This window comes from Podarcis erhardii (genome assembly GCF_964252035.2).
Source record: "Podarcis erhardii genome assembly, chromosome: 8".
Classification (NCBI taxonomy): domain Eukaryota; kingdom Metazoa; phylum Chordata; class Lepidosauria; order Squamata; family Lacertidae; genus Podarcis; species Podarcis erhardii.
In genome coordinates this window covers 11,304,956-11,327,457 of record NC_138499.1, presented here as the reverse complement: position 1 = coordinate 11,327,457, position 22,502 = coordinate 11,304,956, and the positions used below count along the sequence as shown (strand labels likewise).

The 22,502-nt window shown below is 43.6% G+C and overlaps 1 protein-coding gene across 2 annotated transcripts in view; it reads right to left on the bottom strand.

Moving 5' to 3' along the window:
• The window catches only part of KCNQ3 (potassium voltage-gated channel subfamily Q member 3), a 157,738-nt gene that overhangs the window by 25,548 nt on the left and 109,688 nt on the right, over window positions 1–22,502 (bottom strand). For both annotated transcript variants that reach the window (XM_081874123.1, XM_081874124.1), the window contains exons 2-4: window positions 3,270–3,360; window positions 1,178–1,304; window positions 201–373 (exon numbers count right to left, since the gene is read on the bottom strand). In XM_081874123.1, coding sequence (XP_081730249.1) covers window positions 201–373; window positions 1,178–1,304; window positions 3,270–3,360 — 391 coding nt within the window. The remainder of the gene's footprint in view (window positions 1–200; window positions 374–1,177; window positions 1,305–3,269; window positions 3,361–22,502) is intronic.

The window sequence follows — 22,502 nt, the reverse complement described above, 5'->3', positions numbered from 1 at the left end:
TTTTCTGCCAACTGGTCCCTGACAGTCTGGCTGCCAATTAGTTTCTGGGCCCAATTCAAAGTGCTGGTTTTGACCGAAACAGCCTTCAATGCCTCAGGACCGCAATACTTCAAAGACCACCCCTCCCCATATAAACTGACCCAGACCCTGCCTTCATAGTCTGAGGCCCTTCTTGTTCCAGCCCCACAGTGCTTTCTTACTTTGCTGTGTGCACAAATGGCGGAGCCCAGGAGCTTCCAGGTTCCTCCTCTTCTGTCCATCCGCAACATTCGCAGGATCTGAAGGAAACGGAGGCTTCTCAGCGACGTGGCCAGGACGTTGCCCTGGTTGCCAACAGCCACTACTGGCACAGAAGCGATCAGTACAAAGATATCTGTGGAGCAAAAAATTAAAGTAAGATCTTGCTCAGATAAGAAAACCTGCCTTGTCTCCTAAAAAAGAGAGATGGGAGGGTTTGAGCAGTTTACAAGAACCTCAAGTAGAGACAGGTACAAGAATTGGTAGATACTGAAAGCCTTGGGAGTGAGGAATTGCCTTTCGTGGTTTGTTTGACCCAGTCTCCAACCCTGCTGGACCCTTCAAAGCAATAGAGACCACAAAGGAAAGCAATGGAAAGGCTTGTGGTTAAAAAAAAAAAAGGCAAAGGACCCCTGGATAGTTAAGTCCAGTCAAAGGCGACTATGGGGTTGCAGTGCTCATCTCGCTTTCAGGCCGAGGGAGCAGGCATTTGTCCACAGACAGCTTTCCAGGTCATGTGGCCTAAACCAGTGTTTCCCAACCTTGGGTCTCCAGCTGGTTTTGGACTACAACTCCCATCATCCCTTGCTAGCAAGACCAATGGTCAGGGATGATGGGAATTGTAGTCCAACAGCAGCTGGAGACCCAAGGTTGGGAAACACTGGCCTAAACTGCTAAACCGCTTCTGGTGCAATGGGACACCGTGACGGAAACCAGAGCACGTGCAAATGCCATTTACCTTCCTACCACACTGGTACCTATTTATCTATTTGCACTGGAGTGCTTTCAAACTGCTAGGTTGGCAGGAGCTTGGACAGAGCAATGGGAGCTCATACCATCACCGGGATTCAAACCGCTGACTTTTTGATCAGCAGGCCCAAGAGGCTCAATGGTTTAGATCACACCACCACCCGCATCCGCTGGAAAGGATTGTACTTACCCAACATACACAAAGGTTTCCGGGCAAACTTTAACCTCCCTCGCCATCCTTTGTACCGACAGCAGCAGCCGGCAGCCCAGATCCTTAAGGCAAACTCTGCTCCAAAGATGAAAATGGCAAAGGTTTCCTACGCAGAATGGGAAACAAGTAACAAAACAATGTATATTACCAAATACACACATCGCAGGGTCGCAAAAAGTCATAGCTTCTGAAAGAAATCATTGGAAGGAGAAATTTGCTGAGAGCAAATAAGGTCAGGTAGGGATGGGGGAACCTTGGGCTGGGGGGGCAAAGGTGTCCCCCTACCTGGCCCGTAGGACTTTCTCCAGGCTATACAACATCCCAAGTCACAACACTCATGACCCCTGCTTTGCTCCCTCTAGAACAGCCTTTCTCAACCTGTGGGTCCCCAGATGTTGTTGAACTACAAATCCCATCACTCCTAGCTAGCAAGGCCAGAGCTCAGGGATGATGGGAGTTGTAGTCCAACAACATCTGGGGACCGACATGTTGAGAACCGTTGCTCTAGAATGATGGTTCTCAAACTTTTATTCTCTGGGCCACACTTTCAGAATAAAAATTTGTTCACGCCACACTGAATTTTTTTATTGGAAAACAAAAAGAAACAACTCCTAGCAGTGCTTGATTTATGACATGGAACACGGCTACCTCATAATGTGATTATGGGACATCCAGCAAGTATAAAACAACGCAGCTACATAAGAATATTAATCGTTCCCAAAATATAATTATAAATGAGCCTCTTACATGTGTACTTTAAGTATGCATACAGACTCCTTGAGAGGTGTGAGTTCACTTTTGCCATGTAATCTCATTTATATTAGGTCCATTTTGGGAGAAACTCCCATCTCCTCATCAACACAAAGAAACCTTTCTTTTTACTGATCTTTCATGATGGTGAGAGTTGAAAATCCCTGTTCCCAACAATATGTCAGGGAGAACTGCAGAGGAATGGTCAATGCTCTTGAAGAGAGGTGTGAACACTGCTTTTGATTGGTTGATCAATCAATAGATAGATGGTAGAGATAAATGATGATGATGGTGATGATGATGATAGATGATAGATGATAGATGATAGATGATAGATGATAGATGACAGATAGATATAGATGATAGATGATAGATAGATAGATATAGATAGATGATAGATGATAGATGATAGATAGATAGATGATAGATAGATAGATGATGATAGATAGATGATAGATAGATAGATAGATAGATAGATAGATAGATAGATAGATAGATATAGATATAGGTGATGATAGATGATAGATGATTGATAGATGATAGATAGATGATAGATAGATAGATAGATAGATAGATAGATAGATAGATGATAGATAGATAGATGATAGATAGATAGACAGACATAGCTACTACACTACACTGAAATGATTAAACGTTTCTATTATTGCCCTTGAATCTTCCTGCCATCCTCTCTTTCCTTGGAGGTCTTTAAGCAGAGGTTAGATGGCCATCTGCCATGGAAGCTTTAGCTGAGTTTCCTGCATTGCAGGGGATTGGACTCAATGACCCTTGGGGTCCCTTCCAACTTTACAGTTCTGTGATTTTCCTACCTCAACTGTGTGGTGTGCCACACCTTTGAGAACCCATGAAACCTGTTTATGTTGCCTATGTCATTTTATTCATTCATTCATTCCCCACCTATTTCGCTGATGGGACTCAAGGCACTGGCTTGTTAACCTATAAGGTGCCACCCAGGAGAGGCTTGCAGAGCTGGGAGACATTGTTCACTCGACTTCCCAACAGGGATGTTGCTGCCTGTAACTGAGAGGAGGAAAGGCAAGGCAGCAGAAAGGTTGGCATGATGTTGGAACCATCAGGTTGGCTTCAATGCTGGAACGACATTGTGCTTCCCACTGCCTTGCCCCTCCTTCTCTATCTCTCTGTTCCTGACACGCCCACATTGGGAAGCCACGCCCACATTGGGAAGCCAGGTGAGCAACGATGGCCACTCTCCAGTGGCTGCTGGCACCATCTGCACCGATAGTAGAGTAAATCAGTATCTTCTTCCTTTCCACCATCCCAAGTAAACACCTCAACTTACCAACAGCAGAAGCCAGTTTCCAGAAACAGTTTCGTATTCTTTGAATGTTGTCAGAACAGCTAATATCAAGCAACCCAGGACTATCAGAAACCTAGAAGAGATATAGATAATAATAAAAAAGGAAAATGGAACATTAGGAGATGTTCGGTCAGTGTGTAGTCCTCTAGAACGCTCTTGTTCCAAGAATGTACGGTGCCTTTGATTTGGGATGCAAAGGCAATTAAAGGGATTGGCCTGCCTGCAAAACAAGTGGGCATTCACTGCCCCAGAGATTCTCACAAGCCAGGCACTCAATTCTTTCTCCAAGGAAATTGGTCACTTCACAGAGGACAGTAGCCCTGGGAACAGACTTCCCTGTTGATCTTAACACCCAGGCAGGTCAATGTGAGAGTTTGCACATGAAGATGATGTACAGATGGTACACGACACCAGCGCAGTTAGGGGAAATGTACAAAACTAGTTCAAATATATGTTGGAAGTGTAAGGAAAAGGAGGGGACATTTTATCATATGTGGTGGGATTGTAAGGTAATTAAAAAAGATTTGGGAAATGATATACAACAAATTGAAGAAAATGTTCCATTTAACATTTGTTAAAAAACCTGAAGCATTTTTGTTAGGGATTGTAGGGAAAGATCTGCCAAAAAAGCTGGAAAACATCTTCATGTATGTGACAACGGCCGCGAGAGTTTTAATAGCAAAAGGATGGAAGACTGAAGAAACCCCAACTAAAGAATCATGGCAAGAAAAATTGATGGACTATGCAGAACTGGCAAAACTGACATACAAGCTATGGGACAAGGATAACTGTGACTTTAAAGATGAATGGGATCCCTTTACAAGGTATTTGAAGACACAACAAAGTGAACTGGACTCACTGGCTGGCTTTGAATAAACATTCACAAACTTTTTATTGATAATAATCAGCTAAATAGTTTGAGGATCTATACAACTGTGTAACATGCAGAAAACAGCATTTTTAGAGAAATCAAAGACTGGAACTGAGGGAAGCCGGGGGGTGGGGTGGGGTTCTGTGGGGGGAAGGAGGGGAGGGAGGAAAAATGGGGGGAAATAAGGATGACATGTTTCTGGATAATATGTTTTGTTTTAATTTTGAATTTAAAAAGTTTTTTTAAAAAAAACAATGTGAGAGTTCGCACTCCTTCGGCTATAGATCTGAAATTTTGATCTATTACTATAGAATTGTGCCAGTAAAGAATACCAAGGGCATTTCAAAACATCCCTCATTATGCCATACTTTCTTCATGCATGGGCTCTAGTGGTCAGTAATAGCCGTTCAAGTTTTCACCCATAGATTTGTCTATCTATGGAAAAAGAGAGAGATGCTTGTAGGAAAGGGGGGGGGGCAAGAGAGAGAGATTTGTGAATCTTTAGACGTCCTCCTTCTCCAGTCCACACAAGGAAAAGAGAAAGTGCTGTGCTTTGTCCACAGGGAGGCAGCAAATATCTATGCACTTAAGGAACAAAGTTATTTTTGCAGCTCCGTCTGCCTTGGCCAAGAAAAGAAATATAAGATAAGTGGGCGGGGGGGGGGGAGTATCAAATCCAAAGAATTACAAAGAATGTTTTTAAAAAGTAACTTTCAGCTAAACCTGCCGATCTCCCATGTCTGCTGGTCAACATTTTAAATCGAGAACCATAATTGTTTTAAATCCAATTAATAAAGGTATTGAAAATATATTTCTTCTGGCTTAGCCAATCTACCACAGAGCTTTCCCAACTAAATAAAAGCAAGAGTAACGTAACTGCAAAACATTAAAAAGGAAAAAATAGAAGAGGGAAGGAAATATTGCAAGAAAGACTATGAGGAGAATTATTAGTTAATGATAATTAAGAGTAGTAGAGTAATTAAGAAATGCAGAATAAGTGATAAAGAACAAAAATCATCAGAGGTGTTGACGGAAGTCTAAAACATTGTATAAGATAAGAAGTTATGTTATATGACTGTTGGAAATGATATGTTAAAAAAACCAATGAAAATGTATATATATAAAAAAGAGAACCATAATTGTTTTGACCTCCTTATGATCCATCTACATGTTATGACTGTTTGTTGTGGAGCCACAATCACCCCGCCTTAATGTGGCTGATGCATGGGGTTTGGGGGGGGGGGAAATTTGGGGGGCAACACATAAGCACACTGCCCACTCTGAAGCTCCTTGTGGTTGCTGTTGGATGAGCACAATTTATCCATCAGGAACTTCCAAAATGACATTACATCATCATTGTTCCTGAGGGCTGTTGTTGTTGTTCATATGTCACCCTTCTTTTTCAGCAGAGGGAGTTCTGACCTCAAGAAGGATCTTCAGAGGCAGTTAATCTCCCCCACCCCCAAATCCCTGAATTTTGCTGGGAGTATTGGCCCTCCCATCAAAAATTCAAGCCAAAATCTTTTGGCTCAGGATGAAAGAACCTCTGTACATCAGTCGTAACATATATAGCTGGCCATTATATGGATTGCCACTATTACTTGTTGAGTTTCCAAAAGTGCTGCTAACTGATCAGGCAAAATGCAGCAATCCAACTCTGGCTCTGTAGTTACCTGTGGGCCAATTTCTCAATTTTTCTGTCTTGGTAAAATCCAGGAATTTGACCATGTGGGCAGACTTTGAGGATGCAAAAAGTCAGTAGCGTTGTATTGCACTCTATGGGTGTCATGGCCCCAATTGCCAGCAGCTCAGACAAAGACTGGGGGATTAGTGGAGCAGAGTGTGAAGACAAGCCCTGAGTCTGCAATAACCCATGACTGCAGTCCTCATCCTTAGTCACACTGGAGGAATGTCATTTTCACTCAGCAGACCCACGCCTCACAGATCCTGTTTGCTGAACCAGGAAAATATGGTGGGTGAGAAAATATGAAGAGGCCACAGAGTGCTGGGCTGCCCCTTTAAGGTTTTGCAGTCCTCAACCAGTGGGTGGAGCTAGAGTCAGGTCCAGAAAGTATGAAAGGGCTCAGTTGGGACTGAGCTTTCATTGGAACAATGTCTTTACTTGCTGAGCCCTGTCCATGGTTCTGAAAAGCCTGCCTCAAGCTGCTTTTGTTTAATAATAATAATAATAATAAATTTATTTATATCCCGCCCTCCCCGGCCATAGCTGCCCTCTGAGTGGCTAACATCATACAAGTAAGACAATACATAAAAGTAAGCGATTAATAAATTAAGATGCATCCCACAATTAATTCAAACAAATTAAAATTAAAACTGGACAAGTGGCAATCTTCAGGTTAAAATTGAAGGCGGTTACCGACTGTTTCCACTGATATTACAAGCACCTGTGAGCAGGCTGGGAACCTCCTTCGTGCTTGTTCTTATACAAGGAGAAAATGAGTCAGGCTGAACCCTGACCAAAGGCCTGGCAGAACTAATGGGAGGTAAGGTCTGAAACTCAAACACCACTTGTTGGTTTCCTGCTCATCTTTCCCTCCATCCCTAACTGCTTGCTGGACCCGCATCGTCTCAACCTGTCCACAGGCTCCACCTTGTGAGAACCAAGCAATGAGCATGCTTAGATTACGTACCTGTTATGTACTGAGTTGAATAAGATCCAAATTGGTCCTAGAACAATAGGATTCAGAATGCAGCAGTCTGATTGGTCCTAGAACAATAGGATCCAGAATGCAGCAGTCTGATTGGTCCTAGAACAATAGGATCCAGAATGCAGCAGTCTGATTGGTCCGCAGGAGCCACCCAATCCCACTCCAGGTGGAAGAGAATCCGCAACCTGATTGGCCTACAGGTGAATCCTGCAATTAGCCAATCACATGGGGCCCATTGTGTAAATAATGTATATAAAGCAGACAGTTCGGGGAAACTTCCATTCCTCACTACTATGAGTTGAATAAAGAGCATGGAATCCACACTTGACTCCCCAGTATTTTTCAGTACCCATCACATGCAAGCTAGAGTGCCAAATTGTTGAGCCAAGTAGCAGCATATCATTTCCAGCTTGCTCCCTAGAACCGCAGACCTCTAGATTTGGAAGTGCCTTAAAAGGTCTCTTAGCCCTACGCTCTGCAATGCAGGCGAGACTTTCAGACTGGTTCCTTCACAGATGATCTCCACAAGTTCCTTGATCTGAAGGAAGGCTGTGTGGGTCACACAACAGCACTGGTGAGGTGGCTGATGTGGCCATGTGGAGTCTGCCCTCCCACCCACTTCCTTCCCATAGCCTTGCCTCCTTCTCAATGCCACAAGCTCCTCTCACTGACCACACCCAACCACAAGAACTTTAGAAGTTGGTGATGGTATTTCTATACCATGATCAAGAGCAAAGAAAGGGCATCCTGATCAAATTTGCAGATGACACCAAACTGGGAGGGGTGGCTAACACCCCAGAGGACAGGATCACACTTCAAAACGACCTTGACAGATTAGAGAACTGGGCCAAAACAAACAAGATGAATTTTAACAGGGAGAAATGTAAAGTATTGCACTTGGGCAAAAAAAATGAGAAGCACAAATACAAGATGGGTGACACCTGTCTTGAGAGCAGTACATGTGAAAAGGATCTAGGAGTCTTGGTTGACCACAAACTTGACATGAGCCAACAGTGTGACGCGGCAGCTAAAAAAGCCAATGCAATTCTGGGCTGCATCAATAGGAGTATAGCATCTAGATCAAGGGAAGTAATAGTGCCACTGTATTCTGCTCTGGTCAGACCTCACCTGGAGTACTGTGTCCAGTTCTGGGCACCACAGTTCAAGAAGGACACTGACAAACTGGAACGTGTCCAGAGGAGGGCAACCAAAATGGTCAAAGGCCTGGAAACGATGCCTTATGAGGAACGGCTAAGGGAGCTGGGCGTGTTTAGCCTGGAGAAGAGGAGGTTAAGGGGTGATATGATAGCCATGTTCAAATATATAAAAGGATGTCACGTAGAGGAGGGAGAAAGGTTGTTTTCTGCTGCTCCAGAGAAGCGGACATGGAGCAATGGTTCCAAACTACAAGAAAGAAGATTCCACCTAAACATTAGGAAGAACTTCCTGACAGTAAGAGCTGTTTGACAGTGGAATTTGCTGCCAAGGAGTGTGGTGGAGTCTCCTTCTTTGGAGGTCTTTAAGCAGAGGCTTGACAACCATATGTCAGGAGTGCTCTGATGGTGTTTCTTGCTTGGCAGGGGGTTGAACTCGATGGCCCTTGTGGTCTCTTCCAACTCTATGATTCTATGATTCTATGATTCTATGAAATTTCTCATACAATGACAATGATCACCAAGATTCTTTGCAAGTTGTAGCTGCTGCCCACTTTACCATCAGGTGGGAGCGCTATGCTTTGCAATAGTCTCTTCCCATCCTCATGTCATTTTTAATTTGTACACCACCTTTCTGTGTTAAACAGTGCTCAGGGCAGTTTACAACCCATTGGAATGACAAGATGCAGGGAGGGAAAAGCCACACAGTCATCTGTCCTGTTTTGGTCCTGCAGAGAAGTCTGGGGAGCAAGGAAGTCTGGTTATATCAGTACAGTGGACAGCTCTTAGCGAACAACCAGTCATATAGCCAATGGTGATTACACTGTCAATCACAAAACAGCAGCAGAAGAACACAACCCAAGAGAAAACTAAAACATATCGACTTTCAGAACTGCAAATTATCATAACCTAAAATGATGTAGTTACCACAAATCACTTAGGGTTTTTTAAAAAACAAAAAACAAAACAAAACCCCTTGTCAGTTGACACTATTGAGTCAAAAAAAGTAGTCTGTAACTTTCTATTTGCTAGAGCATAAAAAACTACCCAATAGATAACAAACTTCTCTCCATCAGATAATTTTGAAATCATCTGAATTACCTTCTTGAAAGAAAAAAAGGAACTCTGTAAAGTATATAGGAATATAGCCCAAGGGAAATGAAGAGTGCTAAAGAGAACATTACACTGCACAATGTCTTCAAACTGATCTGATCCACAAAGGCAAGAAAGTGGTCATTAGTTGGCCTGTTAAATAATTCACTGGTCAGATATGGGATAGTTTGAAACGTGAGCTGAGTAAATACATCTCTAAAAGAAATGTAGTAGATGATAGAGAGAGAGAGAGAGAGAGAGAGAGAGAGAGAGAGAGAGAGATGTGTGTGTGTGTGTGTGTGTGTGTGTGTGAGAGAGAGAGAGAGAGAGAGAGAGAGAGAGAGAGAGAGAGAGAGAGAGAGAGAAATTCCCACAGATTAAAAAGTTGGATTTAATTTGTATCTACCAAACTGGACCTCCTCGTATATTCAAAGTTCATTTTGGCATCTTCAGTAAAAATTACATTGCAGATCTTATGCTAAAAAATATGATGAGATAACATTTGAGCAAATTGCCCTGATGAGAGATGGAGATTGTTAAATCTCCTAGAAAAGGAGGGCTTTAACTGGGGTGACTTATTAAAAATGCCCTGCACGTGAGTGGGAACCATCAGCTTTCCTGGGTAAACAGAGGCTGTGTGGCCATCTGTTAGGGATCCTTTAGCTGTGATTCCTGCACAGCAGGGGGTTGGGCTAGATGACCTTTGGGTGCCTTCCAACCCTACAATTCTATGTGTCAACGACAGCAGCTGCATTCGGGTTGTGATCTCCCTTGTGCAATCTCAATATGGGGAAGCCAATCAACATTTCTCATTCGACTTCCAGCTGCTGACTTCCAAAATCCTTGTCTCTATTTGCTAAACTTTTCAAATGAGCCCAGGCACACTGTTTCAGATTTCACAGCAAGATTACAAGCTCCATTTGTCTGATATCGCCAATATTAAATGGCAAAAAAGGCGGCACAAATGCATTTTTCATGGTCCTTTTCTTCTTCTTTTTATCCATACCTGGCAAATATGATAGCAATGCAATCAACACAGGCTACTGCACACAAACAAATCTCTCTCCCTCTCTCTCTCTCTCTCTCTCTCTCAAAAAAGCAACAGGATTTGTGCATTTGGCATGCACACCTAGACCCATTTGATTGATTGTAACAATGTTCCTCGGGCTGTAAAACCAGTTAGTCAGACAGAAATATAGGAGCTCCCAGGGAGTAAGCTCATGTGGTCTAAAATATGGAGGGAGCTATCCCTCTTTTCCACCACCTTCCAGGTGGTGTTGGATTCCAAGTCCCTTCAGCGCCCACCAACATAAGTTTTCTATACCTCCTGTGTAAGTTCTGGACCCACCAGCCCTCTTCAAGCATCCTTAAAGGAACAAAGACTGTCAGTGCACATTCTCCACACTTAGGATTCCCAGCAACCATCATTCAGAAGTTTACTGCCTCCAACGTAGGAGGTAGAACTGAAAGAGTTTCACTTGGTTTGTCTTGTTGTAAGAATTCTAAAGTCTCAAATATGAATTGAATGTTCACAAATGTACAAGGCAAACACATACATATGTACATAAACCATGTGTCTGAAATAGTACAGGAGAGCAATCCTGAAGCCATTTTGACTCTCCCAATGACCTCAAATTTTCCTGTCTTTTTGCTTAAGGCCGCATTTGTGTGTGAATGGGGTGAGCCTGTGATTGGATTCAAGTTAACCATCAGACTGCCCAGGTAATGCAATCAGTGACCATTATCAGGCTTCCTGGCAAACAGGATTTTTGCTGTAGACCACCTCCTCTGCTGTAGACCGCCTCCTTCTGTGATGTGTGCATGATGTTTCAGGGGGGTGGTCTTGGGCTTTAGGGTGGGCAATTTCAAAAGTCTATATAAGGGCTTGCACACCATGGTTCTGAGTTCGTCCTCCCTCCTGCATGTGGTGAGTGAGGACCCTGTTCCAACAGTTTAATAAAGATCAGGCTTACTAGCTGCTTTGCTTCTCAATATACTCTGGTTGGCCTGTTATTTTCTCCTACTGATAGGGGGCCCACTTAAGGAATCTATACAGGCTCTTGGATACCCCTTAAGGGAAAAGGAGCAGTTTCTTTTTTCTTATAACAGTCTTTCCAGCAGCCTTACAAGGTGGTTCAGTTCTATCCTCCCTCTGCTGCCGTTGTGGGGATGAGCAGAGCTTGCGGAAGGCCAACTGTGGAATTCATGATGGAGGTGAGATTTGCACCAATGACTTGCATCTGATTTGTAGCTCTGTGCCACACATTCGGCAATTATTCATTTTTCTGAATGTGAATTGCGAGCGATGGATGTGCAGCTGATGATTCATGCCCTTCCTGAAGGTGAACTTTGGATTAGCCACGCGCCGCTTTTCACGTCACTGGGACTCTGATTTACAATTCAGCAACATAAACCCGTGTATTGTACCTGTGTAAAAACGTCTCCCATCCTATATTTCCGTAAGTAATTAATCAGCATCAGAGAAGCTGGAACAAGCATCTGTAAACAAGCAATATTTCAGAGGAAGTCTGAAGTTGAAATCTTCAGAGGAGACTATCAGCTTCCTCCAGAGCCGCTTTGATTATATTCCTGAAACATTTCGCTGGGGTGGGCAATGATGATTTCCAACAGAATATACAACACTTCTATTCACTCTGCTGACATGTTAATATTTCAAAAGGCATTCTTCCTCTTTAGCGTGACATTTGCAAATGCGGACAGTTTTATCAAACTTCCAACAGAGAGTATTATTGCTAGGCTGCTTTATTAATTTTGTAGTCGAAATTCCCACTAAATCTTGTCTGTCGCCCTCGACAGGGGACATGGGATTTGGAACGTTAAAAGCTAAGGCAAAGAATGAATGCAGATGACCACTTACCAGGTGGTTAACTTACTGTAGGGCGGATGTAATCACTTGGTAAGTGAATCATCCTCTACATCCAGCTATGAATGAAATGAGGTTTTCTCTAAGGATAGGAAAAAGAACCTCTTGATTTCACTACAGAAAGTTTGTTTTTTTAAAAAAAATAATTTTTATTCAATTTTTAAAACACATAATTAAAAGACAAACACATCACAAAACACAAACATAAACAAATCAAACATAAATAAATTCATAATCTTATATTCTTGTAACTTCTTTCAATCGACTTCCCCCTCCCTTTCGCTGCATCTTTATTTTAAAAAGAATTTTTTTAGCAACCCTTTAGTCAATTTATCCATTTAGTTCCCTTCATTAAATTCCCATAAATTTGTTGGTTACAGCTGTAATTCTCTGCTTCTTACCCCTTGACATCTTAACACTCCTCAATTTTACAACAGTTTTTAAGATATATTTTAAATTTCTTCCAGTCTTCTTCCACTGCCTCTTTCCCCTGGTCAAGAATTCTGCCGGTCATCTCTGCCAGTCCCAAGAAGTCAATCACCTTTGTCTGCCATTCTTCCAGAGTAGGTAGTTCTTGCATCTTCCAATACTTTGCCAGAAGAATTCTTGCTGCAGTAGTAGCATACATAAAGAAAATCCTATCCTTCTTTGGCACCAATTGGCCAACCATGCCCAGGAGAAAAGCCTCTGGTTTTTTAGTAAATGTCCATTTAAGGACTTTCTTAATTTCATTATAGATCATTTCCCAGAATGCTTTCACCCTCGGGCAGGTCCACCATAGGTGATAGAAGGTACCTTCATTCTCATTACATTTCCAGCATTTATTATTGGGCAAATGATAAATTTTTGCAAGCTTGACTGGGGTCATGTACCACCTGTAGATCATTTTCATTATATTTTCTTTTAAGGCATTACATGCCGTGAACTTAACACCAGTGGTCCATAACTGTTCCCAGTCAGCGAACATAATGTCATGACCGATATCCTGTGCCCATTTAATCATAGCTGATTTCACCGTTTCCTCCTGTGTATTCCATTTAAGCAGCAAATTATACTTCACTACAGAAAGTTTGCACAGACTGAGTCCATTCCTCTCCAGCCAAACTCTTCTGGGTTCCACAATCAGTTCCAAGCATGCACAGAGAGGAGCAGCGTGACTCTTCTACAAAGCTTTTAATTTTCAATAAAGCAAGAACAGGCAACAAGATAATTAAGCGTATGTTGGGGGGGGATTTGATTCAGTTTGCATTTACAGGTGAGCCTTCCTAATTTACACTTTCCTAAGCAATGCTGGACCATAAAGAAGGCTGATCGCTGAAGAATTGATGCTTTTGAATTATGGGGCTGGAGGAGACTCTTGAAAGAAGATCAAACCTATCCATTCTGAAGGAAATCAGCCCTGAGTGCTCACTGGAAGGACAAATCCTGAAGCTGAGGCTCCAGTACTTTGGCCACCTCATGAGAAGAGAAGACTCCCTGGAAAAAATCCTGATGTTGGGAAAGATGGAGGGCACAAGGAGAAGGGGACGACAGAGGACAAGATGGTTGGACAGTGTTCTCGAAGCTACCAGCATGAGTTTGACCAAGCTGTGGGAGGCAGTGGAAGACAGGAGTGCCTGGTGTGCTCTGGTCCATGGGGTCATGAAGAGCCGGACATGACTAAACGACTAAACAACAACAGCAAGCAATGTGTGAACCAGAACACAGCCAGCTTTCGAATTTTGCACTTCCCTGAATTTCGCTCTGCAGTTTTCCAACCAAGATATTGTGAATACTATGGCCCCTGAGGTTTGGACTTTACTGGGGACTGAGCCTTTAGCATGGCAGGCCCTGCCCTGTGGAACTCCCTGCCAGTAGAGGTTTGGCAGGAATCATTCCTGCCGTCTTTTAGCTGTCTCTGAAAATTGGTGTTCTTCAGGCAGTGTAGACTTTTAACAGACCAGTATTTATTGATTCTTTTCTGGATGTTTTTGTTGGTGTTTTTATCCCTCTTACTGTAAGATATTGCTTGCTTTTCTTCATAGCTCCTAGAGAAGGAAGATTATCACCAAAACCGAGCAAATTAAACACTTTATTACAAGAAGCATCAGAGGTTGGTGCAAGCTTGCACCTATTCAGACCATGAACCCATCTGGTCCACCCTCACAACTCTGGCTGGTAGCAGTTCTTCAGGGTTCAAAAATACCAGCCTTTTGCCTATGAGCCTTTTAACTGTCAGGGATTCTTTGATGACCATTCCAATTCTACAATTCTGTGATTCTATTATTCCAACCTGCAACATCAAGGATCGAATTTGGGTACGTATGCATGCAAAGTGTGCAATCTGCCACTGAGCTATAGAGATCACAAGTGATTAAGTGATGCCATACACCAGAGCATGAGTTATCGCTGCAGCTAGGGAATAAATATTAAGACTCTTTCCCCCCCCCTCCCGCTGCCATGTTCTCTCCCCTTGGTTTTTAAAACATCCTGTCGGAGGGCTACTAAAGCACACTGACAGTCGTGCTATGCATTCTGAATCTCTGCATCAGAAGGTACAGTGGTACCTCAGGTTACAGACACTTCAGGTTACATACGCTTCAGGTTACAGACTCCGCTAACCCAGAAATAGTACCTCAGGTTAAGAACTTTGCTTCAGGATGAGAACAGAAATCGTGCTCCAGTGGTGTGGCGGTAGCTGGAGGTCCCATTAGCTAAAGTGGTGCTTCAGGTTAAGAACAGTTTCAGATTAAGAACGGACCTCTGGAACGAATTAAGTACTTAACCCAAGGTACCACTGTAATGGCTTCTACTCTGTCTACCTGTTGTTGTGTGTACAGAAGTGAGAGGGGCTCTGTTTTATCCAGATGGCAATGGCTTTCCCCACCTGCCTTGCCCTATCCTCCAGCCCTAGGAACCTTCAGAAGGAAGCGGTTTCCAGAGATAGAACTGTGAGGGGGGGAGAGACCCTCACCATTCCTGACCATTGGCCTTCCTGAATGAGGTTGATTGCCCCTGGAAACCAACATCCGTTCCCCTGGTTTAAGGCCAAAACTCCCTCAGCTTCCCAAACGTCTGCATTCATAGGGGATATTTGGCGCAGCCCATGTCTTGTGTCCTTCTGTGGTGTGCTGCGTCTCCTTGGCAGGCGAATTTGCATGCATAGGATTCCCTGGAGGCAAAAAAAGTCTGAAAACTGGATGTGATACAAAAACAGGGGCTTGATTTATAGCGTGTGAAAACCAGCTGTTAAGTAAAATATAAACCAGTGTCGTTGTTTTTTGAACACTTTGGATGTATTTTCCTAGCTCGAAATAAACACCGCCTTGGGAAAATCATGAAGTGTGAAGTAGCCCTTAAGTGCATCCCAAGATTTCCAGCTCCGACACCCGGGAGAAGTTGATGGGTTGGTAGCTTCTGCCCTGTGAACATCAGCTAGAGGCGAGCTGTTTGGAAGAAGCTGACAGCAGATCTTAAAGGAGCACAGAGTGTGCTGAATCAGAGACACGACAGTGGGTGTTTTTCTGCTGCTCAGTTTAGCCCAATCTGTCAGGATTCCCCCCCCTTTTCTTTTTTCGCTAAAGTGGGGTATGTCACACATTCCACAAAGCACTCTCGCCTCTAAAGGAGGGAAGACAAAGTTCTCCTTTTTTAAGTCACTCACCCAGAAGAATATTGAGCACGCACACAGAGAGAGAGAGCTGAAAGGGACATGCAAATGTGGAGAAAAGGGAATGGGCAGTGTCAGGATGAGACCCCTGATAATTTGTCCCCCAACCTCCTCACAGATCCTCCCAACACTTGTTTGGTCCCCACACTTGTGGATATTCACTACCCTGAGGTTCCAGAGAATCAGGATCAGCCCTTCAAGCCAGCAAAAATGCATTTATTTACTTTATTTAAATTATGTCTATATTGCTTTATAGGGACGCAGGTGGAGCTGTGGGTTAAACCACAGAGCCTAGGACCCCATGACAGGGTGAGCTCCCATTGCTCGGTCCCAGTTCCTGCCAACCTAGCAGCTCGAAAGTATGTCAAAATGCAAGTAGATAAATAGGTACCGCTCCGGCGGGAAGGTAAACAGCGTTTCTGTGTGCTGATCTGGTTCTTCAGAAGCGGCTTAGTCATGCTGGCCACATGACCTGGAAGCTGTACACTGGCTCCCTCGGCCAATAAAGCGAGATGAGCGCCGCAACCCCAGGGTCGGTCACGACTGGACCTAATGGTCAGGGGTCCCTTTACCTTGTATTACTTTATATTTTCCTAATAATAACAATAGTCTTAAACCATCAAATGGAACATTCCAAAAGGAGGTCAAGTATACACATTGCCTGCTCCTCTCTAGATTTGTAAGAACATTTCGATTACCGGGGGGAATGCTACTTGTAGCACTGCACCCTGCAGAATATTGTAGGGCAGCGACTCAAAAATTGGGCATTTCCCATGATTGCAACTCTACAATGGAATGCCCTTTCCCCCGTCATACATTGAAGCAGGTATATCCATTGCTCCCCCCTCTTTCACCTTTCATCTCCTGCTGGTATGCAGCCCCCAGAAGGCTGTTCATGTGACCCTTCGATTAAAAAACTTTGCCTGAAAGTTCTTCTCCACTTGTACTAGAAAAAGGCTCTCTTGCACATGAGCACAACATATTTCTAAAGGGAAATCTATTCCACATCCAAGCCCATGTCCAACCAGTCTGTCCTCAACCAGCCCTCAACAGCCTGCCTCCACATTTACACCCAAGTTCAAGGGGTGTACCTGGCCATCAGGTTCCTCCTCCTCAACCTCAGTGGGGACTGAGAACTCGGCAGGGAGGAGAACAAAGAGAAAGCTAGAATGAGTTGGCTTGGCTCATCATCAACATTGTGGCTCCATCTATTCTAGGCCACCAGCCCTACCAGTTCCAATGGACGCCACCCGCCACTGCTTTGGGTGTAAAGAAGCTATGGAACTCTGGTTAACGTTTGTATCCAGGCCCTTCAAAATGCAACTAGCCCATAGCACATGCCTTGGCTTTTATTACAGGCTCTGACAGCTCTCCTGTGATTTCATGACCTCTTTAACTTAAGACAAAATAATGTCTTCCCAACAAATGCTTTGGTGTTTAGTGCAAATGCTATCACTTGCCCAAATCAGGAGGGGCTGAGTTAATTGAATTTTGATATAGACTGCCTAATGCATGGCACTGCAGCGTCCCTGAGTCCTGCAATTTGTAGGCAGAGGGTGACCTGGCCAATTCAGAGTTCACCCTTCTGCTTGTCCACCCTTCCATTTAGACTAGTGGTTCACAAGGTGGGCAGTATCTGAAGGAGCGTCTCCACCCCCATTGTTCTACCCAAACACTGAGGTCCAGTGCTGAGGGCCTTCTGGCAGTTCCATCCCTGCAAGAAGCCAAGTTACAGGGAACCAGGCAGAGGGCCTTCTTGGTAGTGGCACCCACCCTGTGGAATGCCCTCCCACCAGATGTCAAAGAGAAAAACAACTACCAGACTTTTAGAAGACATCTGAAGGCAGCCCAGTTTAGGGGAGCTTTTAATGTTTGATGGATTACTGTATTTTAATATTTTGTTGGAAGCCACCCAGAGTGGCAGGAGAAGCCCAGTCCAATGGCTGGGGTATAAATAAATTAATATTAATATTAATATATCTCCCATGGGGCACTAAGAGGCAGGGGGCACTGGAGGTGCAAATGACTATCAGACTTTGAGAAGCTGGTATCACGGCATCAAGCTCATCAGTTTTGTTGAATTAATCATACTAAACAGTTCTATTAGGGTTTTTGCATGAGTGTGCAGTTAATTGTTATCATTCTGAATTTTATTGTGTTACTACCCATTTAATGTTTGGTTTTTATTATGATTTTATATTCGTTGGAGCAACTGAGTCAGATGGGTGGGGTACAAATAATAAAATTGTTGTTATTGTTATCTTTCTTAGCGGTTTCATGCAAACCACTATTCTGAATAATGTTTTTTATAAGGTAGGGTAGGAGGAATTGGGGATGACTTTATGGAACCAAAGGGGGTGGGGTGGCATGGAAAAATTTGAGAACACAAATGAATAGCTTTCCTGGTAGATCACAAGGAGTCAGCCCTCTAAAAGCATCACGTTAAGCACATTCAGAATTGTTCACAGGACAAATAAACAATGCCATCCATCTCTTCGGCAACGGCTTCAGCCATCATTCCTAAAACAGCTACACTTTCTTTTCCCAGAGGCCCGACAAGAAACGAAATCCAAGCCTGTGATTCATGCCAATTACTCATCCAGGTTTCTCTAGGCGGTGGGCCATGTTGTGATGTCGCCCCTTGGAGGGCAGGCAAATGAAATCGGCTTTCTCTTTGGGCTGGCATGACGTGATGGATGGTAATCTTGTAAGCAGCCACCGAGACGCGGCAATCTGATTTGCACTTCATGGGCTCCTGCCCAGTTTGCAGAGTGATGGTTCTGTGCAAATTAGGTCCGCTAAGCAAGTTAGCAAGCTATAACGCTTCTCCAGCTCTTTTCCTGCAGTTCAACCGCTTGAGAAAAGAGGTATTGTCAGGCTAAGAAAGGGATGCTGATACCGTTTAACTTAATCATTGCAGCAATGTGTATTTTGTTTGTTTGTTTTAAATGCATTTCCTAAAGGAGGAGGGGGGATTAAGAGTATGTGTCTCTCTGCCTAAAATCTCCCCTCCGGTCTAAACATCATTATGAGATTCCCTGTTTGAGCACTCAGTGAACATCTTGCCTCTATCAGCAGACAGAGCAACTAGAGATTATCAAGGCCCTCCGAACACATTACTCTCAGCCCAGCACAGAAGACGTGAATCTGCAAACACAGATATTTTAGACTCATATCCCATACAACCCCTGTTTTAAACAGTTGTGCTGGTTGCCAGTTCATTTCTGGGTCCAGTTCATGGTGCTCATATTAGTATTTCGAGCCTTTAATGACTCAGGGGCCCCCCCAAACCTGCAAGACTGCTCCCCACAGAGCTTTTTAGGTGCTTAAGATCAGCAGAGGGGGCATTCCTGGTTGTTCCACCATCCTCAGAAGCTTGGGGGGTGACAGCCTCTATTGCAGATATTAATATTGTGAAGCGACTGGATGCATGAAAACTGACTCCTTTTCGGAAATAAAAACATTGTCAAGGCCCATAAGTTTAAATAAAACTTTACTTGCAGAACTTTCTTCAAAACAGAACCCAAACGTCAAAGATACATCCAGATAGTTCCACAAGGCATATGCAAGTCTAAGGCATAGGTTCAGCATCTTACAAAATATGATATAATTCCAACAGACCTAGAAGCAGAGGTCTGTCTCCCCCTATAGCCTGCATTCCTGCCTGACCTGGAGAGCTTCATTTACATCCTTACCCTCAGAGTCTGGGAACAAAGAACTGCAACCACTACCCTTCCAAGATGGTAGATTTCAATTCAATACCTTAATTGCCAGATCTAAGGTTAAACACTCATGTCAGAGACAACAGAAAACAACAGTAGTTAATTATCAGCCAAAGCTCAGAGAGCCCTTTTTGCTCTTAAGTTATCTTCAAGGGAATCATCCAGTTAAACTCTTTCACCAATACACATTGCAATTCCCATTTCAGTGCCAATTAAGAAATTATACTTAACAGCCCCAACTTTGGCTCAGTTGAAGATACACTGGTGTAACTTGCTGATCCAGGCTCAGTTATGTCCCCAAAGCGGTGTGTTCCATGGGTGTGGTGCAAGTGTGACTGAGCAGGCATCCTAACTGTGTCCAGCAACCCAGCAAAGAAGAAGAATGCGAGTCAAACTCTAAAGTCTTCTTTTCCTTCTGACAGGTTTGGGCCAGCTCAGCCCACAGCAGCCTTGCTCCTGAACAGGGATTAGATCGGGCATAACTTTATGCCTGCTTAATTTAACGTAGTATAAATTACACTGGCCTCCCATAAGCTTAGACTGCTTCCCCAAAACATGATTGTTGTTGTTGTTTAGTCGTTTAGTCGTGTCCGACTCTTCGTGACCCCATGGACCAGAGCACGCCAGGCACTCCTGTCTTCCACTGCCTCCCGCAGTTTGGTCAAAGTCATGCTGGTAGCTTCGAGAACACTGTCCAATCATCTCGTCCTCTGTCGTCCCCTTCTCCTTGTGCCCTCCATCTTTCCCAACATCAGGGTCTTTTCCAGGGAGTCTTCTCTTCTCATGAGTATTGGAGTCTCAGCTTCAGGATCTGTCCTTCCAGTGAGCACTTCCAGTGAGCTGATTTCCTTCAGAATGGATAGGTTTGATCTTCTTGCAGTCCATGGGACTCTCAAGAGTCTCCTCCAGCACCTTAATTCAAAACATGATAAACAGTGGTAAAAGGTTGCATTTGGCCTCTTGACTCAAATTTTACAAATGCTTATGTGCCTCAGTTCCTTGGAGCAAGGCCTGCGTTGGACTGTCATTTGCCATTTCCATCTTCCGCCAGGCCTCTAGCTGCCATTTATGGGTCAGTCTTTTCAGATTTGTAGCTGTGGGCTTTGCCAGGAAATGAACGTGCAGAAAACAGGACACATATTCATTGCACTCACAACTTATCTGACAGTTTCAAATGCCACCCGCTGCAATAAACATGTAACTGGTACCTGGGATTCATTTTGTGTTTTCTTTTAAGAAATAGGTCCAGCAAGGAAAGTTCCCGATTCGCAAAAGGGCACTCATCCGGCATCTCTCCTGAGGAAGGATCTCCAAATTCACCATCAGCATTTGGCTGTGGGAGAAATGTTCTCCCTCTCCCGGTCCTTTGGTAGCAATTTCTTTCCCTCTGCGAATCAATCCTACTCAAGTCATCTCAGCCAATCTTGGTGATAGATGATATTGTATCAAAACACTATACAGAAAATCAAATTTAGCTACGCATTGCTGTTACCGAGGGTAACTGAAACCCACTAGAATGAGAGGAAATTTAATTACTTAACAGAATTTGCAAATCACTTGATTGCCAAAAAATCCCACCTCTAAGCTGTTTGCAACATAGACAAAACATTAAAATGATTGATAAAAACAGTTAAGAACAGGTCTTAGAAATTATGTTTGCTCAAGGGCTCACATGGGAAATCCTAGACAATCCAATGTAGCTACACACCAAAGTCACCAAGGACAGCTCAGTCAGTAGAGCATGAGGCTCTTAATCTCAGGGTTGTGGATTCGAGGCCCCACTTTGGGCAAAATAATTCTGCATTGCAGAGGGTTGGACCAGATGACCCTTTGGGTCCCTTCCAACTCTACAGTCCTATCATTCTAAAATGAAGCCTATTTGAATGAAGGTTATGGTTTCCTCATGTGAGCAATCTAGTGACTCAAGGATCCTTCTAATAGTTTATTGGAACATTTGAAATGTTCCACGCCAGGGGGTTTCTCCCAAATGGGACAGTGTTCACCTTTCAGTTCTCATGAATTGAAACTGCCCTTTCTTCCTCTAGTTTGGGCTCAGCACCAATATCATGTGATCCACTGCCAGAAAGAGAAAAAAACATTGTGTTGTGAAGCAATATGAAACATCTATCTGACCTTTCATGGCTTTTATATATCACTTGCAAGTCTGTTTGAAATTAAATTGCTTTCTTCCACAAGCAGACTGAATGCTGAACAGCTTCCCAAGCACACAAAAAGTGTGTGTATGTGTGTGCGCATGCACACACACACTATTTTAAATCTGCACCTATACAAAGTAAAACCAAGAACATGTAGGGCAAAGTTCTTGCTCACCAAAAGTTTCCAAGTGGGTCAGTTACATTTTGATCCCGACTGAGTGATGCAGATGAGAACGTAGGACGAGACTGTGAAAGTGAAGCCATGAAAACTGCTGTCACTTCTTTTTCTGATCCATCCTGGACATATTTTTTTTAAATGTCTGAATATTCAATTTCCAGTTAAAGCCAACAGTATAGAATTAATCAAGACCCAATGCATGAATTAATAATTGCTATCCACTGCAATACAGGAATCGTGATCTTTTCTGCAAGTGCTTTCTAAGTTACCACTCTCTCTGTCCGAAGGTTCATCTTACGTTATTCACATCTTCTCAGAAAGAGAATTGCAGCCAGAGAGAGTGTAAAATAATTTCCACTGTTAAAAAGTAAAACTCGTTTCCTCAGAAACTAAAGCAAGGAAGATCTTACGCAAGGGAGGGGGCGTGTTGTGGAACCACCTTGAAAATAATCTCACTAGAAGTGATTTATATGAGGGCTAGGCAAAAATGCCTCCCTTGATGCCGCTCTTTTCACAGACTGTGAAATAAAGGAGGATGGTCTTGTCTCCTTTGGGAGTGGGAAGATCTGGTGAAGGGCAAAAATTTAGCAGAGCTCCCTCACACTTCCAATTAGCTGGTAAGCTCAATTGCTGCTGATGATGCCAAGGCTGCAGCTTCAATCCCAATATGGGGCAACTGCATTGCAGAGAGTTTGGACTAGATCAAGCTTCCACAACCTTGGCCCTCCAGATGTTTTGAGACTACAATTCCCATCATTCCTGACCACTGGTCCTACTAGCTAGGGATCATGGGAGTTGTAGGCCAAAAACATCTGGAGGGCCAAGGTTGAAGAGGCCTGG